General features: G+C 43.6%; 1 protein-coding gene across 8 annotated transcripts in view; it reads right to left on the bottom strand.

The window, feature by feature from the left end:
- MYB (MYB proto-oncogene, transcription factor) overlaps positions 1-10,883 on the bottom strand; it is a 32,049-nt gene extending 21,166 nt beyond the window's left edge. For 7 of the 8 annotated variants that reach the window (XM_054392799.1, XM_054392842.1, XM_054392816.1 and 4 more), the window contains exons 1-3: positions 5,759-5,781; positions 1,997-2,114; positions 372-443 (exon numbers count right to left, since the gene is read on the bottom strand). In XM_054392799.1, the coding sequence (XP_054248774.1) occupies positions 372-443; positions 1,997-2,114; positions 5,759-5,781 (213 nt within the window). Of the gene's footprint in view, positions 1-371; positions 444-1,996; positions 2,115-5,758; positions 5,901-10,863 lie in introns of those variants that run through there. The other variant, XM_054392859.1, reaches the window with a different exon arrangement.
- Between the last annotated feature and the right edge of the window lie 10,494 nt (positions 10,884-21,377).

Here is a 21,377-nt window from a genome sequence, read left to right as displayed (position 1 = left end):
GCTTTCATATGCAGTATTTCTACAACAGCTCAAGTGCTCACAAAGCAATTACCTTCTAAATAGTACTTAGAATTCATCACAGCTAATTTCACTTTATGCTGAGACATTCTGTTTTAGCATCACATTGACCACCCTAGCACCCCCCCATTTTTTTGCTTGTTTGATTTTTTTCCAACCCTTTCTGAGAAGTGAAAGGAAAATTAAAGGTAACGGTTTCCACAATATTCTAACTCCATTTCTGAGGTCTGTGGAGGTTTTATATCTCCTGCAAAAATGTAACTATAAAGCAGCCACTCCCCTTTCCCTTACTTAGAAACCTTTGATAAAAGAGTTGTCACTACAACTGGAAACAGAAACCACTATCCACCTACAGGAAGAAAATTGGCGATGACTTTCCAGTCTTCTGTGCCATTCTGCTCCACAAGCTTCTTCAGTTTCTCATCCTGAATCATCAAAAAAATATGACATAATTAATATCATAATCTCTTATAATGCAAATGAAACAGATTTTTTAAAAACTGTGTCCTTCTAGCATTTTATGCATCTCTTTCTGCTTCCTGACTGTAAGCAGAGGTGGTCTGTGATCTTCTCATATTTTAATTGCCTACATCAGAAAGGAGATTTTTCTGCTCTTGTGGATTTTGGTAGGTACTGCAAGAGAATGTACTGTTCTTTGACTCTCACTACATGTTTCCATTTTACTGCTCAAAGCGATGTCACTGTTATTCTTGGACTAAATTTACAGGAGGGCTAGGAAGTTTTGATGCCAGGCATCAGAGTAACAATGAAATTCAGCAACACTCAGGCACCCAGCTATCTGGAAAATCTGAAAATCACAGCCTTAAGCTTTCTATGGCTTGCAAGTAATAGGAGTTCCAGTAATTTGTTCATTGCCTATCCATGTACAACAAATGCACAATTAAACTAATGGTACCTTTTTGCTTCTGATCACTGTGAGGGAGTTTTGCACACTCCAGCAAGAAATTTGGTGCAGTATTTTTAATGATAAGGGAAGAAATATAGACCCTTAAGACAAAAAACCCAAAACAATCTCACATACTGGAAAGATCAAGACAGTGTAAAACAAGAGACAAGAGGGGAGCAACTCTCCTCTTCACTGATGCGCACCTCCCAGTATGCTCCCAGTTCATGTGGCAGGAAAGTGGCCACTGGGCTCCATGGCCATCCCTTCCTCCTCGGCCACATCACAGCCACATCCACTTTTGTAAGAGCAGACTATGATTTGAAAAAAAGTTTAAAATTAAAAATGCTTGCAAGAGGTGACCTGCCACTGTTTAAGTATCAATACATGTAGTTAGAGAGGAAAAAGTCAAAACATAACTTAAGAACTGTATTCATGTATTTCACAATAAACTCAAACCAGTTAAACAGCCACAGGATAATCCACCTGACAAAGGAGTCTGCTACCAGAGTTTACCAGGAAAGTCAGCACAAGGGTATCACAACTAAAACACAGTGTGACCTTCACAAGTAAATGCTCAGTTTTGATACTGCTGGGTTTATTTCTTTCCTTTTTTATTTCCCCTTGGAATCATAATACTGCAATTAAAGTGCAAATTTCGAATGCTACAAAAGGACTGCAGCAGTTTCTGCCACAGTTGTTTGCTGCTGTGGGACACTGAACACACGTCAATTCTCACATAGCAACCACTCTGAAACAAAAAGTGGCAGTAGTAACTTTGCTGCAGGTGACTCTGAATCTGTGGCTCCAACATGGACTACACAGGGTCTTACACCTGCAATGCAGACATTGGAGCTCATGAAAAAAAATTGTGTTTGTTTATTTACTTATTTAGAAGGTTAGGAGAGATTCTTGAAGTTAAACACTCAATGTAGCTAATGGGTTCAAAACGTTGTCCTCATTCATATGCATGGGACTGCCACTGAAGTTAGTTTGCAGACAAGCAACTTCGAGAATGTGGTACATGCTCTCTTCATCGTTTCACATGCAGGAGATGCATGAACTCAGATTTACCTCTTCACGGGTCCACCTGGTTTTTCCTAAGTGACGTTTTCCAGTCTTAGGAAGCAGACCATCATAATCATGATCATACATCTCAATATCTTCTTCATCATCATCACTACTATATATGCTGCAAAAGGAAACATAAGGAGACAGAGTGGAGCATGAGGACGTGAGCAACTTAATTACAAAACACAAAAACCCCACTACAATCCCTCTTACAAAGGTTACACAGATAAAAGTTTTAAAACTTGCACAACAAGATTTTGTTCTGCATTCTGTTGTTCTAGTATTCTGAACTGGTTCTGCTGTTTTTGGTATCCACAGATACAAGCAAAGGGCTGGCAACCTTCGTATTACTGTGCATGTTTAGACCTGCTCTTAATGTTAGATCAGTGGTGAATTACACATTTGGCAAAGTTCCAACCAATGAAAGCTTCAAATTAAAATACAATGTTTAGGACAATAAAGGGAACTAGAGGCTGTGTCCGTGACACAAGCACATGTTCCTTTAACTCCTGCCATACATTCAGAAAAATATCAGTGCGTTTGTACTTTTAATAGAGCATTTCCAAGTAAAACAGACCCTGTGTCAATACAGAAAGTTAACCAATAGTAAATTTTTATTTGAGAATATGGGTCCTATGTGTGAAGGCAAAAGTTTCTGTAATTAAGTAAAGTCAGTAAGGGTAGCATTAACTTGGAATATGCTCTAACACAAAATCTGCCTGCCATTTATGGGTCTGAAGAGACACAGGATGAGGACAAATATATTTAATATCCTTCCACAAACAAGTGAATGACTGAATCCTTTTATATTCTGTTTCTCTAACTTCAGACTTTATTAATACTATTCCATTTCTAAATACCTCTCACTGTTTTTTAAATACTCTGCTTCTCACCTAATTCATGACTAAGGGATTTCCCCAGAGGCTATCTATGGGTAAAAAGGGACTCTTTTCACAAACAACACTTGCTCTACCCAGTTAGCTAACACTAAAACAGTGTTTTGCAACTGGAGTTGTTTTTCTGGTGGGCAATATTTTATTTCCAATTTTGAAGATACGAGCAGCGGTTCTGACACTTTGGTTAAGAGATGACAACCACAAGGGCTAGAAAGGAGAAAATATTATACTACAAGACTAAAAACTGCGATATACCTGATGGTATTGTATGTTGTGGTGTGTTAAGGTATGACTAAGACATTAAAATAAAGTTATTTTGTAATAAAATTATCAGGCATTGCTTATCCCACTAGCCTGTCTTCAGGAGATCACTTCTGAATCAAGGTGCAGTGGAGACTGATAAACACCTCTAAAATGCAAGCTGCTAAACATATATCCTTCTAAAGCACGCTGGACTAATCGCACCATGCATCTCAGCCCCGGTTTCTGGTCTGTGGCACGTGTCCTGTGAACTATGCTGCGTGTAGTAAGTTTTCCAGAGCCTGCTGTACTGCGTGTGGCCCTCCCTGAGCCTCTCAACCGGGTGGCCCCTGACTCACCCACCCAGCCCATCACTGCCACCCTCAACTCACCCCTGCTGTGCCCTAGCGCTGCAACCTGCCTGGCCCCACCTCTCCGTCCCTATTCCCAGGCCCAGGTGACGGGCGCTCCCTCCCGCTCCGCACGCCTTTCTCCCGCAGCTGGAGCCTCCCGGGCTCGGCGCCTTCCCCCGCCCGCCGCCCGGAGTAGATTCACTTTTCTAGGCGACACGCGGCGACAGCTGTGCGACTGCTCGTATGCCAAAGGAAGTTTTGCGGCTCAGGTTCCAAGTATCACTTTGAAAATTAGTTTCGTAGGCAGTGAGGGCACCAGGTCCACATCCAACTGCGGCGCTTCCCGCGCGCCGACGTGTCTCAAGCACAGCAGAGCAACGCCGCTAGCCGCAAGGGCAGCAGGCACCGGCGGCGAAGGGGTTACCGTGACTTCAGTGCGGTGCCAGTAATGTAACCGGTTTATTTAAATAACCACGGCCTTGCTGGCACCGCAGACCTGAGCCAACCTCGCTGTACTACCTGTGCTCTCCAGCAGGAGAAAAGAGCCCTAGGATTTAGGGACGCTCGGTAGCTGCTTTAACCAACCAGGCCCTCACCATTGCTCTTAAACTTTGTATTATTATTACTTTGGACCTCCGGCCGCATGCCCACAGCCCCGCCCGGAGTGGCTCAGCGATCCGCCTGGCAGGAACAGAGGGTTGAAGCCCCCAGCTCGCCCCCTCATCAGCGGTCCCCCAGCAGTAGCGCTACATTTTTCGCCTGGGCAACCGAGTTGTGCAACGATACATGGAGAAGGCAAAAATGTGGAGAGAAAGGAAACAAAAGAAAAAAAAAAAAAAAAAAGAAAAAATAAGGGGTGGAGAGGAAACGAGTCGCTGCTGCTACAGTGATTGAAGGAATTCGGGCACCAGACCCGCAGGGCAGAGCCCGAGCCCGAGCCTGAGGGTGCGCCCGCTCCCGCCAGGGCGGCCCCACGCCGCTCCCCGGGCCAGGCAGGCGGACACCGCACCGCGCCGCGCCTGCACCCCGCGCCGCGGCTGCTGGTCGAGCTGGGCCGGCGGAGCGCCGTGTCCCGGCGGGAGGCGCCCGCGAGGCTGCCCCTCTCTTTCGGGAGAGACTGGCCGGGTGATTCACCGCCAGCCCCAGCGACACCCCAGCTCTGACACTAGAAGTACAGGCCGGCGATCGCCTAGCGGCCCGCTGCCTCCTCCAGCACCGCAACCCGTCTTCCTTAAAAAGAGCCCCTTCCCCGCCAAGTCCACAGTCCCGCCGCAGAAGGCCCGCAGCCGGGCTGGGAAAGGCAGGTCTGTGACTTTCTCCTCTGTCACAGCCCAGTCAAAGGGGCGGGGAAGAGGGGAAGATGCCGGGCTGCAAAGAGAAAGAGAAAAAAGCCTCCACGTGTCCGACCCGCAGTTCCCAACTAATTAGACAACAACTCCTCTCTGTGCGCCCGACGGGCAGTGGCTGCACGGACGCGGCCACGCGGCGCCGCCGTCCCGTCTAGCCCCCAGCTCCCGGGGCGCCGCCGCCCCCGGCCCCCGACACGGCCGGGACTAACCTCACCCTGGAGAGCGGCAAGCGGGTAAGCGGGCATGGGTGACAGCTCCGGTGGAGCGCCCCGTCGGACCCGCAGCCCCCCCGCAGCTACGAGCCGGTTCCTGCATGCCCAGCGGCGTGTGCGGAAAAAGCCATGCCCCGCGGGGCGCCACTACCGCTGCGGGGGCCAGCCGAGCTCCCGAGGGCAAAGGGGCGCAGCCACTGCAAGAACAAATAAAAATGAAGAGGGAGCAAGCCTAAACCCCGCGCCTGCCGCCCACCTGCCGTCCCATTTCTCCGAGAATGAATGAATGAATGAGACGGGACGCGCTACCTGCCGCCGCCGAGCCAGCCCGGCATTGTCTTGCCGTGCAGCTGCGAGGCGGACAGCTCCGCTGGGCTCCGCGCTGACCCTAGGGGGTAGCGAGTCCCAGCCCGCCGCAGCGTCCGGCAGGCGTCCGGCGCGGGGCTCGGGCGGCCCGTCAGCGGCGGCTCTGCCTACAGTCTGTCCGGGTTGCCGCTCCCCCACAGCCTCTGGAGGAGAGGGACGCTGAGCGCTGCGCTTCGGGGCCGGGAGCGGAGTAGTCCAGGTGCGTGGAGGTCGGATGAGGGGTGCTGCACGCCCACCCGCCAGGCAAAGACCTTCTCCCCCTGCGTGCTTTCCCTGTCCTCCGCTCCGCTCCTCGTCTGACAGGCGCGGAGCGGGTCAGGTCATCCCCCGCCCGCAGACAGCGGGTTACCTGTGCCGGGGTCTCCGGGCCATCCTCACACCGGCCGCTGGGGGAGGAGAACGGGGGAACCCGCGCCCACCGCCGCGCCCTGGCTGCCGGGCTGCGCCCAGGCGCTCCGCCGCCGCGCACGGGAGTGCCGAGGTGCCGCGGGAGGAGGAGGAGGAAACAGGTTGAGATTAAAGAGTAAACTCTGTAAACAGAGATGCCATCAAACAAAGGGCCCTTGGACACTCCCCCTCCCGCCAAATCTGGCGCCCCTGCAGTGCGCAGGCGCCTGGCGCCGAGCGGCGGGCCCGTGCCGCGGCAGCGGGCGGACCGGGGCCGCGCGCCCGACGGGGCACTCCCGCGCTGCCTCGCCTCGCCCCGCCCCGCCCCGCCCCGGCGGGACCCACCGCGGCAGCGCCGCCACCACCCCCGGCGCCGCAGTTCGTCGACGGCGCGGCCGCATCCCCCGAATCTAGCGGCGTGGGGTTTTCCTTGGTGAAGCCGTCGGGCGGGGGACAGCCCTCCCTCGCGTGCACGGCGAGTAGGATAGGGGAGTCCCGCCGTGGAGTGGGGCGGCGCGGCCACCCCGAGGGCTCGGCGACCACCAGTGGGCCACGTAGGTGCCTCCCGCCGACGGTGGGCTTGGCTCTTCGCGGGTGCACCTGCTCCGCTTCCTGCGTGGCGTGTGGGCTGCAGTGGCAGCAGCCCTCGCGGGGCGAGCAACCCCCCAGTGGGAATACAAAATAAAGGTGATGCGGGAGAACTCCGGGCGGGGGCCAGTTCGGGGGCTGCCCGGTGCCTGACTGCGGCTGCCGCGCCGCGGGGGATTTTCGCTATAGTTCCCCTTGCTGCTGGCAGGCAATGGATGGTGCGTGCCGCCGCCTGCGCGGCGGGAGAGGCGGCGGGTGTCCGATCAGCTCCAGAGAACACGGTTTTTAATACCGAAATGAGTCAGGATGTGAAAAATGGCGAAACAGGCAAGGTTCCCAGGCTGCGCTGCCGCTTGAAAAATCGGGGCTTTACAGCGGTTTCGGCGCACTCGCCCTTTCCTCAAAGGCCCGCGGCTCATCAATGAGCCGCCGACGGGGCGGGGCGGGGTGCCGGAGCCGCTCCTGAGCCTGCGGCGCCACTCCTGGAGGGCCGGGGCAGGCGGGGGACCCGCTGTCCTCCCTAGGCGGAGCGTCCCGAGGGGCGGTGCGTGGGGCACAGCGCAGCCCGCGAGCAGGCAGAGCCGCTTCGGTTCTGTCATGTCCGGTGGAGTCCCGTGTAGCGGGGTTCACCGGCGCAGGCAGCGTGGTGATGGACAGGCAGTCAGGGCTGTCCCACCAAGCTCTACGGATGCATTACTTTTGGGAATCACATCTTGCCCCAAATTAACCGAAGGTTGCAAGTCCCTCCTGCTTTGACCTCTCCGTGCCTCCAACCTGATCTGATTTGCCTACCTGTAAAATGGGTCTGCTGCGCCGGGGAGCCCACAGTAGTGCAGGGTGAAGGTGCTTTGTACAGTGACAGCTTCACATCTTTGCAAAGCCTTTATCTGCTAGGAAGAGGAAGCTTTAATGCTAATGGCAGTGGGAGAACTGGAAAACAAAAGAGTAATTCTCTGTTCTGCACCCAGTGAACTTCATATAAAGCGCAGAACAGGGCTGCTCAGATCATCATATTTTTGATGTGGGTGGGGTTTTTGGTTTGGTTTGGATTTTTTTATTTTTGTTTTGATAAAGATATATTTGAGGAATTAAGGAAATTTACCAGGCCAGAAAAAATACAGAAAGACATCTTGGTGGCCACAACATAGCTGGACACTGTTGCCAGGTATTCCAGATGTTACTGATGCAGAATCAAAGCTGATTAAAATCCACGAAGTGTTGCTCTCATCACTGGTAAAGGGAATGGTATTTAGACAGCACTGTCAGGATCTATTCCTGAGTACTTTCCAGAAAGTCTTTTAAGACAGACTTCTGAGTGCTGCTCCACCAGTGAGTGTTGCTTATATATGCAGGGGACCAGATGCTGGGCCTGTTCTGTCCTTAGTGTAGATGTAAGGATTTACTGGATCTGCTGTTAAGGGTAGGTACATCTTACTCTGTGACTGGAAGTGTACTTTTCACTGCAATAGTGTGGTCATGATGCCTATAGTTTCCTACAGAGGTACAAACAAAACTCTGCATGGTTATCCCTTCCTGCTTCTGTGGGAAACATTTTCCCATGTTGATTTTTGCAAATATTTCAGTGTTCACTGAGACAAATCCAACATCTTCCCGATTGGGATGTAAATTTGCTGAATAAATGCAAAGAATGTCTATTATTGCTCTCAAGAGAACAGTTAATATGCATAATTTTCTTCTGAAAGGTTTTCTGTAAGACTACATTTCTTCTCCGGTGACTCTGAATAAATACCTTTTTTCTTCTCAGACTGAAAAACCTAACAAAACAAAACCAACCCACATGTGATTTTTAAGAATACTTAAAATTGTAAATAAAACATATTTTACTGTGTTCTAAATAAAGAGGAAAATTTTACCTCTGCTGCAGATTTAAAGTCATCCCCAACTCTGTATGTATAAACCCCACTAAAATCAGCAAGGTGGGTGCATGCACTCCACTGGTGTTGCTTCATTCTTAATGTTTAAAGTTTAGCTAAGAGTTATGACTCCACTATTTTATTTTCTTTCCCAAGCATCTGTAGCCTGGGGCAATTTGGTGTGTGAGGGTTCTTTATAAAATATCCTTGCCAAAGCCCTAAAGAAAAAAAAATCGCCCTTCTCCATCTGAATTTAGAGATCATATGCCCTAGATGTGCAGTAGCAGACTTCTTCTTATATTACCCTTCCAACTTCATTAATTAGTGATGTCTCTGAACCTATTTATAGTAATTGCATCAACTGACAGAGTAATTGTAAACAGTGTAACTGCATGTTCTGGTAATCTTTTACTTACACAAATTATATAAGTAGTTTAATAAAAGTAATTATATAAATGGAAAATACACATTGAATTACTTGATTTCCTGCACCTCCACTACAAACACAAACCTCAAAATGGAGTTCAAAGCATGTGAGGAAAGTTTTAAAAATCCTAGTTAAACATAAAACCCAAGACACGCTGTCTTCATCCTTCATGTTTTTATGTTGTTATCTGTTGTTTGGCTGGTGTGACTTGGGCTGAGTATTGCCAACCTTAGCTAACAAGGCATAACCAAATGGAAAAGCAATTGTAAAGGAAATTTAACTGGGAGAAAAAAAAAAAAAAAAAAACCAAGCCAAAAGTAAGCACAAACACTAGGATTTTTTCAAAAGGACAGGAGGTAGTTGCATAAATTCTTTTCAAACTTTGGAAAATCCCAGCAGCAATTTCTACCTCTGTGCTGTTCCTACTTTTTCTGAGTATATCACAGAATCTGCAAGGAATACTGTGAAATCTGTGCCTCACATGGTTGCACACACACTTCTCTTTTTTTCTATCACAAGTATTATAAATGGCTACCTTTCTTCTCCACTGGTCTGAAGGTATCTTAGAATGCAAGAAGCATTTTTATAAATGTGTGTTAATGCTTTTTGTTTGTTTGTTTAATTATTGCATTTCTCTCAGCTTCTGCACTGAAAATTAACAAGCAACTTTCACTTTTTTTAGTTTCACTTTTAGACTGTAGTTACTGTAGTTTCAAATACAGTTGTGGTATTTTTATCAATGAAAATAATATTTTTTAAATATATATTTTGGACAGAAATATGTGCAATAATTATTGTTAACAAATTTGAAGCAAAATTAAAGCTTGTGTTTTCCTTTAATTTAGGCTTCCTAAAATAGTTCCTCATAAAAGAAGGTAAGAAGGTTGATTAAAACTGTGAGGACAAGAGCAGGAGGCTGGGGTTTAATGTCACTTGTATCACATACCAAATCACTTGGAGCCACATATTTAGCTAGATTCCTCTAGTTGTGGATATACATTATGTTCAACAATGTGCATTAACATTTTTGTTCCAGTTAGCTGTGTAGTTCATGGCAGCCAGCCTCATGGCTAATCCTCTGGCTTTCTGAGGGGTACCTGCCTCAAAGGTAGCTGGACGTGTTGCCTCCCAGATTTGCATGTGCCCTGGGACTCCAAGAACAGCAAACAGAAGTGTGAGTGGCAACCACCTGCCCTACTGAAAATGAACATTGGGTAGACCTGGATAAGGGCCACAATAGATGGCAAACTGTAGGCTAGCAAAAGTGGCTGCCTCCACATTATCATACCCATGTTCTCTTGCAACCAGGCTGAAAAGCCAGAGAAAGGGTAGTGAGCTGGAAACTAAATCCTCCCTAGGCTAGACATCCATGTGCATAGACAAAGAAGGAGGTGTTCTGCTGGCTCCTACTCCAGCTGTGTAGATGGCATAGTCTAGGTCTTCAGGTCTGCACATCTGTTTTCAGCACATGTGGTTGTAGATGCCTCTAGACCACACTTACCCTGAGATTATACTGGAGCACCTACACTAAAAACCCACTGTGTGTTCTAGTATAGACCTGGAACAAGACGACACTGGTTCAGATTTACCAGTTGACATTATTTTTGTTGTTGTTTGTTTTTTTTTTAAGTACAGTTTTGCCTTAACTCAGACCAGGTAGCAATAACAATGCAGTGATAATGTTAGACTGCTGGAAAGCAGCCCTGAGGAGAGGGACTTGGGGGTGCTAGTGGACAAGAAGCTCAGCCTGAGCTGTCAATGTGCACTTGCAGCCCAGAAAGCCAACAAGATCCTGAGCTGCATCAAGAGAAGTGTGTCCAGCAGGTCAAGGGAGGTGATTCTCCTCCTCTACTCAGCTCTGGTGAGACCCCACCTGGAGTACTGTGTCCAGTTCTGGAGCCCCTATTACAAGAGGGATATGGACATGCAGGAACGTGTCCAGCGAAGGGCCACCAGGATGATCAGAGGGCTGGAGCACCTCTCCTATGAGGACAGACTGAAAGAGTTGGGGCTGTTCAGTCTGGAGAAGAGAAGGCTCCAAGGTGACCTTATTGTGGCCTTCCAGTATCTGAAGGCAGCCTACAAGAAAGCTGGGGAGGGACTTTTTAGGATATCAGGTAGTGATAGGACTAGGGGGAATGGAACAAAGCTGGAAGTGGGGAAATTCAGACTGGATGTGAGGAGGAAGTTCTTCCCCATGAGAGTGGTGAGAGCCTGGAATGGGTTGTCCAGGGAGGTGGTTGAGGCCCCATCCCTGGAGGTGTTTAAGGCCAGGCTGGATGAGGCTCTGGCCAGCCTGATCTAGTGTGAGGTGTCCCTGCCCATGGCAGGGGGGTTGGAACTGGATGATCCTTGTGGTCCCTTCCAACCCTGACTGATTCTATGATTCTATGATTCTAGACTAAACCAACTGAAATTGTGTTTCAAAGAGATTGCTAACAGAAAAAGAGATCTATCTCCTTTTTGGTGTAACATCTAGATTTTCCTGATGGCAAAGTCTTGGATGATCCTCTCAGTTTAAAAGGTAAGAGAAGATCAAGAGAGACTTGTGCTGCTGCTGGGAGAAAACTTTGGGTTATAGCTATATAATATGAAATTAAAGGAAAGGACATAACTTGAAATTAGGATCTTGAGTGACAGTGCAAAGGTAAACATTACACTCTTCACCAGAGGCTCTTTTTTGTGGTAAACCCTCTTTGTGTATAGCTTGGTAGGAGAGCAATGCCTGAGGCCTTCCAACTGCAAAAATAGCGTACTGTAGGAACTGAACATATGTTGTACAAAAGCTACTTCATTTCTTCTGAAATGGCATGGTATAGTAGGTGCAAAATGAGGCTTAGGGCAAGTGGTACCAGTTCCTTGGACACCAGTAGAGCTGTATGTTGAGTCAGCTGGGCAAGTGCAGTGGACTCTGGTGTTCTGAGTGCAGCCTCCCATGATAACTAGCTGTTTTCCATGTAAAAACCTACATCATGATTTCATGTGCTTGGTTTGTTGTTTGATGTTTTAAATTTTATTTTATTTTAAAGCACATCACTAACAATAATTTGTTGCATGTGTAGCTGCACCTTTTTTAACCTGTAACAGGGCAGTGACATTCAAAGTAACAAAAAATTAGCAATATGGTGAGGTATTGACGTTGTTATGTTATCAGCATACCTGGAGCAATATATCCTTTTCACCTACTCTCATTGCATGAGAGACCGTGATTTCATGCCTTTATTTTATTGCCAGCAACTAGTACTTCAAAGGCAAGTGTGGTGTTTATTTATTTATTTAAATGTGATAAAAATATTAGACAGATTTGATTAATAACAGAGGAGAGGACAAATGAATGTAAACATAGGCAAATAAGTTTATTTTCTTAAGTGATTCATTTAAGCATACTAATATGTCAAGAAATAGCAATATGCCTTTCAAAATGATAAAGTAAACTCTATTCACAAAAGAAGTGATTTGCTCTATGTACATGTTTACCTAGAAGGGTGTGGTAACTATAATGTATACCTGGCTGGCAAGCAGTGAGGCTTTTGTTCTGTAGGTGCTTTTAAAAGTGTCCTCTGAAGGAGGTGCACCTTTGCACCAGTTTAACAGAGATTTCAGCCTGATGCTTCTCTCCCAGTTTTGCTCTTGCAAATGCAAAGCAACTCCAGTCACGTTTCTTGAGGGCTATAGATATACCTGGTTGTACTTGAAAGCATCTATAAGCCATAGTAGTGTAGCTGAGGGTAAAGACATGTAAACAAGTCTTTAGCCACTTATTTGTGCCATGCAGAACATATCAATGGCCTGTGGACCATTGCTTACATTTACCTTTTTTTTTTTTTTAACCCATGCCATTGGGGAGGCCTGGTTCCCCCTTACAGCAGTCTTTCTGGCCTGTTGTTCTATTGACTTGTTATACTGGAAGGAAATACATTTGATTTCCACTGGTTTAAATACAGGCTTGGGCACGCTTTTGTCATGTCAAGCCCATTGTCTGTAAAACTAATGAATTTCTGCTTGTACTGGAAGATAATTAAAGGACATGTGTCTCTGGCCCTAACTCACTGGTTGCAGTCTTTTCATACATGTTTCCTTTTGTAGGTTAACTTGTTAGTTGATCCTGTCATAGGCACACCTCATACACAAACCCCTGTTTCTCATGTAGTCCATTATCATCTAGATAGTAAAGCTTTTCATTTCTCACTATATTTGTTTTACATCCTCAGGCCTTATGTCACTACTTTCTCTATTAATCAGTAGGAGGTGCCAAAAGATTGGCAAGAACAGCAGTTTTTTCAGGCCAAGAGAGAATTAATCACATCCATTTTTATACCTTGTAACTCTTGTTACCCACTGTTTTTCAAGAGCTAGTCAAATTATATGCATTATGTATACAAATAAGGCTGTGCTCCTTCCTCTCTTCCTTGTGCCTGTAAGTGCTGTCATTTAATTCAGTTAAGCTTCCTCTACCTCAGACTATTAGTATTGTAAGAAGTTTGCTGGATCCTAACTAAATGCAAGACTAAGTGATTAATGGACTAGATGATCCTTGAGGTCCCTTCCAACCTGGTATTCTATCAAGCAATCACTGTGCTGTTAATGAGTTTTTTTGGCCAACAAACTTTGTACATCCTGTTTCAAAATGTGTTCACCAAATGTTCTTTAGCAAATAACTCTACAAATTGCGTGTGATGTTGCTCCAGCATTCACTTTCATACACTAGTTTTCCAGGGTCAGAAATGCTTTAGGGAGCTGCAAAAGTATTTCCTGAGACACCTTGTCAATTTCAACAAGACATTCGGAAACTTGTGGTTTGAGAGCTCAAACCAGATAGGAAAAGGATAGTCAAAAGTATTGAAAAGACTTATGCTCAGCTTTGTGAGCAGAAGACACCTCAACAGTGGTTGGGTGGTTAGCATTCTTTAGGGCTTTGAGCCTGTATTTGGTTTACTTGGCAAGGTTAGCTTGAATACTACCCTTGGTGTCTAATTATAAAAAGGAGTTGGTCCAGTGGACTGATGACATAAATGAGTAGAAAACGAGGTCTGTGGTCAGAGTGACTTGCTGGCAGTGCTCAGCTTTGGGAGCTCTGCTGTGCAGGAACTGCAAAGATAAATTGTGAAAATGAAAACAGCTTCAAAAGACAGGTGTCAAAGTGGAATTTTCTGTGCTTTCCTTCTTCCTTTAGTGAAGGCTAGTGAGTTATATAGAAAATGATACTTGGAAGGCTCTTTCATACATTTCTTATTTAAATACCCTGGTGTTTTTTTGCCATGCACTCTCACATGTGTAAAAGAAGCCATTAACTTTCACATTTATGCTTCCAGTTCTTTCATTAAATTCATGACTAATAGTTACACTTTCTGGACACACCGGTGTTTGTATCCCTGTTCTTTAATGTTTTATTGCTTCTGTTTTGTGCTTCCCATATGTTTCTGGGTAGAATTCCCTTCTTTCTTTCGCTAGTCATGTTTCTGCTTGCTCTTTCTGTGTATGCCAGTTAATAATGAAGTCTCTGTGCTTGTGCTTCCTCTCCTTATGGCACAGTATGGTTTTCTCCAGCTCTCACTTCTTGTGAAAAGTAGGCCATCTACTGTTGCTTTCTAGTACGGATTCCAGATCACCCATCAAATGGCCTTATTGTGCACATTGTTTCAAAGGTGGACTTCACAAGAGCCTATCCTGTTTACAGACACTTCTTATTTTTGTAGACATATTGTATACAAAAGTTTCTGTAGCAAACTGACTTTTTTTTTTTTTTTCCTTTCAAATAGTAACCGATATATTTGGGTTGTGTGTTCGGCTGTCATGAAAGTACAGTTTTTAATTTTGTAAAATAGAGAGAGTTCAGTTTTGTTAAATCTAAGAGTTTTCCCCAAATGGGCATTTTTCATAGTTACACATCAATCACTTTTCCCCTTTCCATCCTTACTTAAGAGCAGTATATGATCAGCTAATGATTTAAATTACTATTACTGACAGTTTTTGTCAGTTTAGCACATTTTTGCTGTGTGGTGGTTGTAAATTTGTTATTTGGTTTTTGTGTGTGTTGCTTATTTTTTTGGCCTTTGCTTTTTTTTTTTTTTTCCCCCTCCCAGTGTGGTTATGATCAGAAAAGTGACTTTAAAAATTGAGTCTTGGTAATACATGTATTTATTCTCCATATGTCTTCTGAGTCATATCTGGATAGTATACTGATGAAAAAGGGCTCTAGTGTTGTCAGCGCTGTAAAACACAAAGAGCTGTGAAAAGGCAGCTGGCCCATCATCTGCCTGTTGTACCAGCAGGTCAGCAGTTGAGTTCTGATTGCTCAGTTATTTTTGGAGAGGGTACAGGAACTGAGCACTGACAGTGCTCAACTTCTTGTTCAGAGGTGAAATTGCTGTGGGGGCAATTGTTTGGACTTCAGTTTGATGGGGATATTTATTGCTAGATTAGAATCAGATGCAGCCAAAGACAGCTTTTCTGGTCTGTAGTTTTAGTTCAAAGTCAGATATTTCTTCCTTTCCTTCCTGTGAAAACTGGCTGAGTGACTTGTCACGCAACACTATTACTGGAAAAAATTTCCTTTACTTAGTCTTAGGTCTGAAATTAAAGTTTTACTGCTTGGTTTATTAAGAATAAAGCACAAATATAGTAATTTTATTTTGCTCAGATAATTTTTTTTTTTACTTGCAATTACATGTGATTTCTTAGTGTCTTGACTCTATGTTTTCAGATGGAAGTTTCATTAAAAATTTTTATTTCAGTTTTAGGTAAATTGTAATGTTTTTGCTATTCCCATTTCTCAGTTAGAAATACAAGCATCATCATTGTTCTTCTGGGGAGTGATTTTTTTTAAGTGCACCTACTTTACATACAGAATTACAATTCCTTCTCCTTGAGTATGTCTCTTTAAATTGGTTGCTAAGGGAGAAGCAGTCTTGCACTGGGTGTGATTGCTGTGCAAAAGAAAAGGAAAAAGAAAGTAGGTAAAAGTACCTTGAGTAGCTCTGAGAATGATAAAACAAGGTGGATCCTTAGTGCTTTGTGGGATGAAAGATGAGACAAGTAGAGGCAACTCAATTTTCTTAAACAAGTCAATTAGGGAACCAGCTAAATTGCTGGGGGGTGCATATGAATAAATAAAGCATCCATCTTTGCTGATCTATCACTTGTCAGATGTTGTTTTAATTTGATGAAGAGACCAATATCTGCTTGTACACCCACTCTCTTCTCAAATGTATCTGGAGAGCAGGACTCAACTTTTGCAGTGAGGTACTAGAAGTCAATGTCGGCAACACACTAGCTAAGTGCCATTATGGAGCAGTGACAAATGTCTTCTTGACAGACATGTGGAAGCTATCTGATTACATGGAAGGGGCATTAAAATCAGCCTCAGATGCTGTAAATCTCAATGCAGTAAGCTAATGCACACATATCTGCCAAATTCTCTCCTCTGTGGTGCCGGTGCCTTCTAGAGGCCAAGAGTGAAGCTGAAGGCATTCACTCTGGGTTAGAAGGAATTTAATTCTGGAGTACATAATTAGGAAGCATGTTTAATGTTTCTAATATAAATGATGAAGTAGTCAACAACAATGTCTAAATGGTCCATTTCTAGCTTTCAGACTTAGCCAAATGGATGTCACAAGCCAATTACAGTAGCTGCTTTAAACATGGGCATAGATCCTGTACCAGTGCAAACTGCACAAGTTCCTGTGACTATGTGACTGCAGGGGAGGAAAACATTTAGCTGAATTAGATATGTATTAAGCCTATTTTTACACTACCAGTGGTTGTTTCTGTGGCAAATCGTGTGATTTTTTTTTTTTTTAACTTCAAATACCTTTGGGCTTTGCAAACAACAGAGGTAATTTTGCTGGTTTTGTTTAAATGTACTGTTTTAGGTACACCTAGTAATACTTCAGAATCTCTGTAGAAAAGTACTTACATGATTTTGCTGAGACAAATTTTCCTGTGATTTTTTTTCCTTTGCTCCTCACCTAAATTCCCATCTAAATCTAAATGTTTTAGAGACAGCTGGACAGTGTCACAATATAGTCTGTATAACCTCTACCTGTAAATAAATAGGTAGGTAGGTAGATAGGTAGGTAGGTAGGTAGAGAAAGAGATAGACAGACAGACATGGCTTCTTTTAGCATCAGTCACTGAGACAGCAAGTGCTTCTCTGCAAAGTCTGTTTTATTTAGCTGACATAACAGGAGCTGATCTGTACATAACTGTGCCAAGGAAGGATCATCTTGTCGGCACATTTCTTCCAGTCTCTGCCTTTGCTTGAGGATATTGAGGGCTGGTGATAATGCAGCAGAAATTATATATTGCCGAATAAACTTTGAAACCTTGCCCTGTAAACCATGGTCCATTTAGAAAAAAAATATTTTTTTTTTCCAATAATAATTCCTCTGGAATTCCCCAGTATGAAAACATACTTTTAACCTTCACAGTGACATTTTAGTTGTATTTGGCAGCCACACAGTTCATAAGTATTTTGGCTAATATTCTAGCCCAGCTGGCTATTTTTTCTCCCTCTAGTGCATGAAGATTGATATCCACTCTTCTGGTCTTCCTCAGACAAAGCTGGTATTATCAGAAGATCACTCTTTTTTTTTTTGTTGTTGTTTTTTCCTGCCTTATTGAAGTGTCAGAATTCAGAGACTGGCTTTTTTATATGCTGTAGGCTACTCTAGAAATACTGGGGTTTTTCATCAGTTTCTAAAGGCCTCAGGGCCATCCTGTCTTATATTTTGAGCTTCCTCTCCAGGTTTTAGGGATTACCCTAAACATACAAAAGAATATGCCTTTTTTTTTTTTCTCCTCTTGTAGCTAGCAATTCACACCTGTCTGAAAAGGCAGGGAGCATTTTGTGACTATTTACACAACTTTGTAAGGTTCTGATCAGACACATGTGGTTTTGTTGGTTTTGATTTTGCTCCAAAGAGCAGTGGTCTGTAGATATCTTGACCTTATGGTGTCTGTGCTTTCATCCATGGGACAAATATATTGAGATTTTTGTTTCTGGGACTGGTTGACAGGTTGGGATATCTATTGTTATCAAAGCTTTCTGTAGGACAAGGTCATGTTTGGTTTTGGAGCAATTTTACCCACTCTGTTATCAGAAATCGTGTGTGGAAAGAGGCATAAAAGCTTCACATGATTTCCTATAAGAGAAGAAAGAAAAAGAACTGGTTTACATGGAAAGTAACAATACAAAGAATATTCTTTGTTTTAAAATAAACCTTTTCAGGCACTTTGGTGCACTATACAACTGGGGGAAAAAAGGGTATTGGAAAGGCCACATCATTCTGTATTCCTCTTCCTTTTGATACAGATGAGCTGACTGTGGAGAATGACCTCGGGGTTACTGTAGGCAACAGTAAAACTCACAAAATATTAATTTGTAGAATAAGTGTCTTCCACTGGTCTCATTTCACAGAACAGCATGAAACACACCAGCTACTTCTCTTTCCATGAGGAAGATGCTCTCTACTTGCAGTTTTCTCCTGCACTCTGAATTAGTAATGGTGGAAACACTTGTGCACTTATTGACCTCCTTTTGATTAAGCACATGTACCGAGTACAGAATCACAAAAGGCACAGGCCTCCATGTGTTGGAAGCAGGGAAATATTGCTGGTACAAAAAGATTAATTTCAAAATTAAAAGCATTGGCCAAATGGAGAAATTCACAAGAAGGAAGTTCTGCCCAAGTGCACATAAAACACCATAACCTGAGGAAACATATCTACCTGCCTGATGGCTTTGATGAGAGAGATGCTACCTGAACACATTTCTGTCCTCTGAGGATTTTATCCGTTTCTTTTTGGTCTGGATGTATGCTGTGTTTCATTCTGCAGGATCTGTTGGTGTGGCTCTTGGATTGCTTGGCTAAATCTTCCAGACCTTGAAACACTAGGCCTATTTTAAAGCTTGTCAGCTTACCATGAAGTAAGAAATCCATTACCAGGGTTCATCAGACTTACCAACACAAGTAACAGAGCCTAAGAAGAATGGCTCTGCATGCTCCTCCTGGGTGCCTTTTGTTCAGTACATGTCTGAAAAAATGACCTTTCCTCTGGCATTTCCTACATTTTGCATTTCTAGCACATCTGTGATGAAGATCAGTCTCTAAGTACTGCCTACTTCTTTGATCACATATGCTTGCTTTGCTTTTCTGTGTCCTTTCATTAGCTGGAAATACTTTCATGATATCTGTCTCAAATACTTTGTTAAATGGCCAACTTCTCATTTCTTAAGCTTATCTCCGTGACGTTCTTTAGAGTGCCAGTGGTAACTGACTACAAAGCCATCCAGCAATCCTTTTCAGAAATAACAATTACAGGTTGTCTCAAATTTAACTATTTGCACAGATTTACATCTTGGCAAATACTTTGCAGTCTTCCTTTGGTTGTATTTGGACATAAAGTTATAGTTCAGTTTCCCGAGACTGTCAAGGCTTTCATTTATGTTTTTGTTTTGGTTTTGTTTTTTTTTTTACTTCTTGATTAGGAAAGCCACGATTGGCAAGCTGGAGTTCTATCCTTCCTACCCTACTGCAAACTGAGAGATCTCTCCTCTGCCTTTAATTGCCCTTATGTTAAAACTTGATAGCCCCCTGTGAGAATTCCTTCTTTTCTGACTATTATGTAACTTTGTCATCATTTTAGTGCTTTGGAGTATTAAGGCCAGACTTGGGTTTTCATCTTCAGCTTGAAATCATACTAGAAAGCAAGTTAGTGACAACAGTGCAAAATATGGTATAAATATGATTCTTTTTGTTCAGCCTGACTCATACTAATTTGGCTTTAAGTCCATCTATCATAAAATGCACAGGAATCACAACTTTACTGCATCAGTTCAAGTGAAAATGTAATTTTAAAGCTATGTAATTTTTAATACAGACAAACATCACTGGTGGTATATAAATAATACTATTTATATTAATTTAAACTCCGTAGTTACATTCACATCTCAATGTACAGAGTTAATAAAATCTAGATGGCAAAGTACATGGAGAAGTTATTAGATACTTCTTAGATTTATTGGTTAGTTGCTTTATTGCCATACTGAGGTTTGGACATAAACTGCAATTTTAAAAGCTCACTTAAACTTTAGAGTGGCAGAGATGGTAGGTGAGGGTATGCAACAAATCAGGCAAAGTTGGTAAAAGAGTAAAGTGGTGTAAGAAACAGGTTGCTAGATGCTGATAGAATGTGTAGATTTGTGTACATGTAAGTACAGATGTCATTGTAGATAGAATTTAGACTCAGATGCAACCTTGAATATAGTTGCTCTCTTGAACAGGGTCACTGATGTTGTATGCCTGCTTCTGTTTATAATAGGGTCAGAAGGATTTTTCTAGTCTAATACAAGTAAGTCAAAGCCTAGAACATCACACGTGAAGCTCAGCCCTATGTGCAATGACTTCAAGAGCAATGATCAGAAGTAAATCACACAAGTACAACTTCCTGTGCCCAAGATGATCAAGTGTGATCTTAGAGTGGTTGAGGTCACTTGTCAGACTGAAAGCTTAAGAGAAGAGGACTGCATGCTGCTATTGATCCATTGCATGACCCATGGTGTACCATCTAGTTTCAGCAGACCCATCTTAAGAACTGTTGCAAGAGATAAAAACATTTCCGTTTCTTAGAGGACATTGCAGAAGTTAATTCATTGAAGTTCATGTGAGTTGCTGAAATGATCATGATATAATCATGATTATATAAAGTTGTGCCAGGGGAGGTATAGGCTGGGTATTAGGAGGAAGTTCTTCACAGAGAGAGTGATTGGCCATTGGAATGGGCTACCCAGGGAAGTGGTGGAGTGGCCGTCCCTGGAGATGTTCAAGAGAAGACTGGATGAGGCACTTAGTGCCATGGTCTAGTTGATTGGATAGGGCTGGGTGATAGGTTGGACTGGATGATCTTGGAGGTTTCTTCCAACCTGGTTGATTCCATGATTCTATGATTCTAAATCAAATGGGAAATTACTGAAGAAAAAAAAAAATATCTGAGAGGTATCTTTCTTTTAGACCAGTTTTTCCTGCTCCACTTCCTTCTTTCCACGCAGTGGAAGTCAACGGGGCCAGGGACAGCCCTACTGATTTTTCTGATCTCTACGTATTTTTATTACACAGTATTTCAGCAATTTTCTAAAAAGAGTGCAATATTTATATCTTTTTTTAAGCCTTCAACATCTCTGGCCAAAGAAAGTTCAGATTGTATTTTTGTGTCAGATAGTTAGGTGTGTTTCCTTCTGGAATACAACACAACATGTAGGATAATGGTATCTGTTACCTGAAGAAATCAGACATGATTAAATAAGGTGGGACCTCTTCTTTCACTGGAATTACTCTTTAGTCTTTTTTCTTTAAAACATAATCACCACAAATGCCTATTAGTGAGAAAAACTTCCTCGTTGATTTTTTATATTCTTCCTGTTGAGGCTTGAAGTGTCAAAACACATGAAGGACGTCTAACAAGGGAACATCTGATATATAAAAGCAGCAAAGAAAACAAAATCTTGCATTAAATTAATGCTCTTTAAAAACATTAGAGAGAAAGGTACCTTCTTATTCTTACAAAACATACTATACAGCAATGCTCAGAGCCTCGGTTACAAATGATAATGGAAATAATATTAACGTGGGTCCTTATCAGAGACCTGCTGAAGTCAGTTAAAGGCCTTCCATTGATTGCAAGGGATATTAGAT

The sequence above is a fragment of the Indicator indicator genome, chromosome 2 (genome assembly GCF_027791375.1).
Source record: "Indicator indicator isolate 239-I01 chromosome 2, UM_Iind_1.1, whole genome shotgun sequence".
NCBI lineage: Eukaryota > Metazoa > Chordata > Aves > Piciformes > Indicatoridae > Indicator > Indicator indicator.
This window is presented reverse-complemented; position numbering and strand designations above follow the sequence as displayed.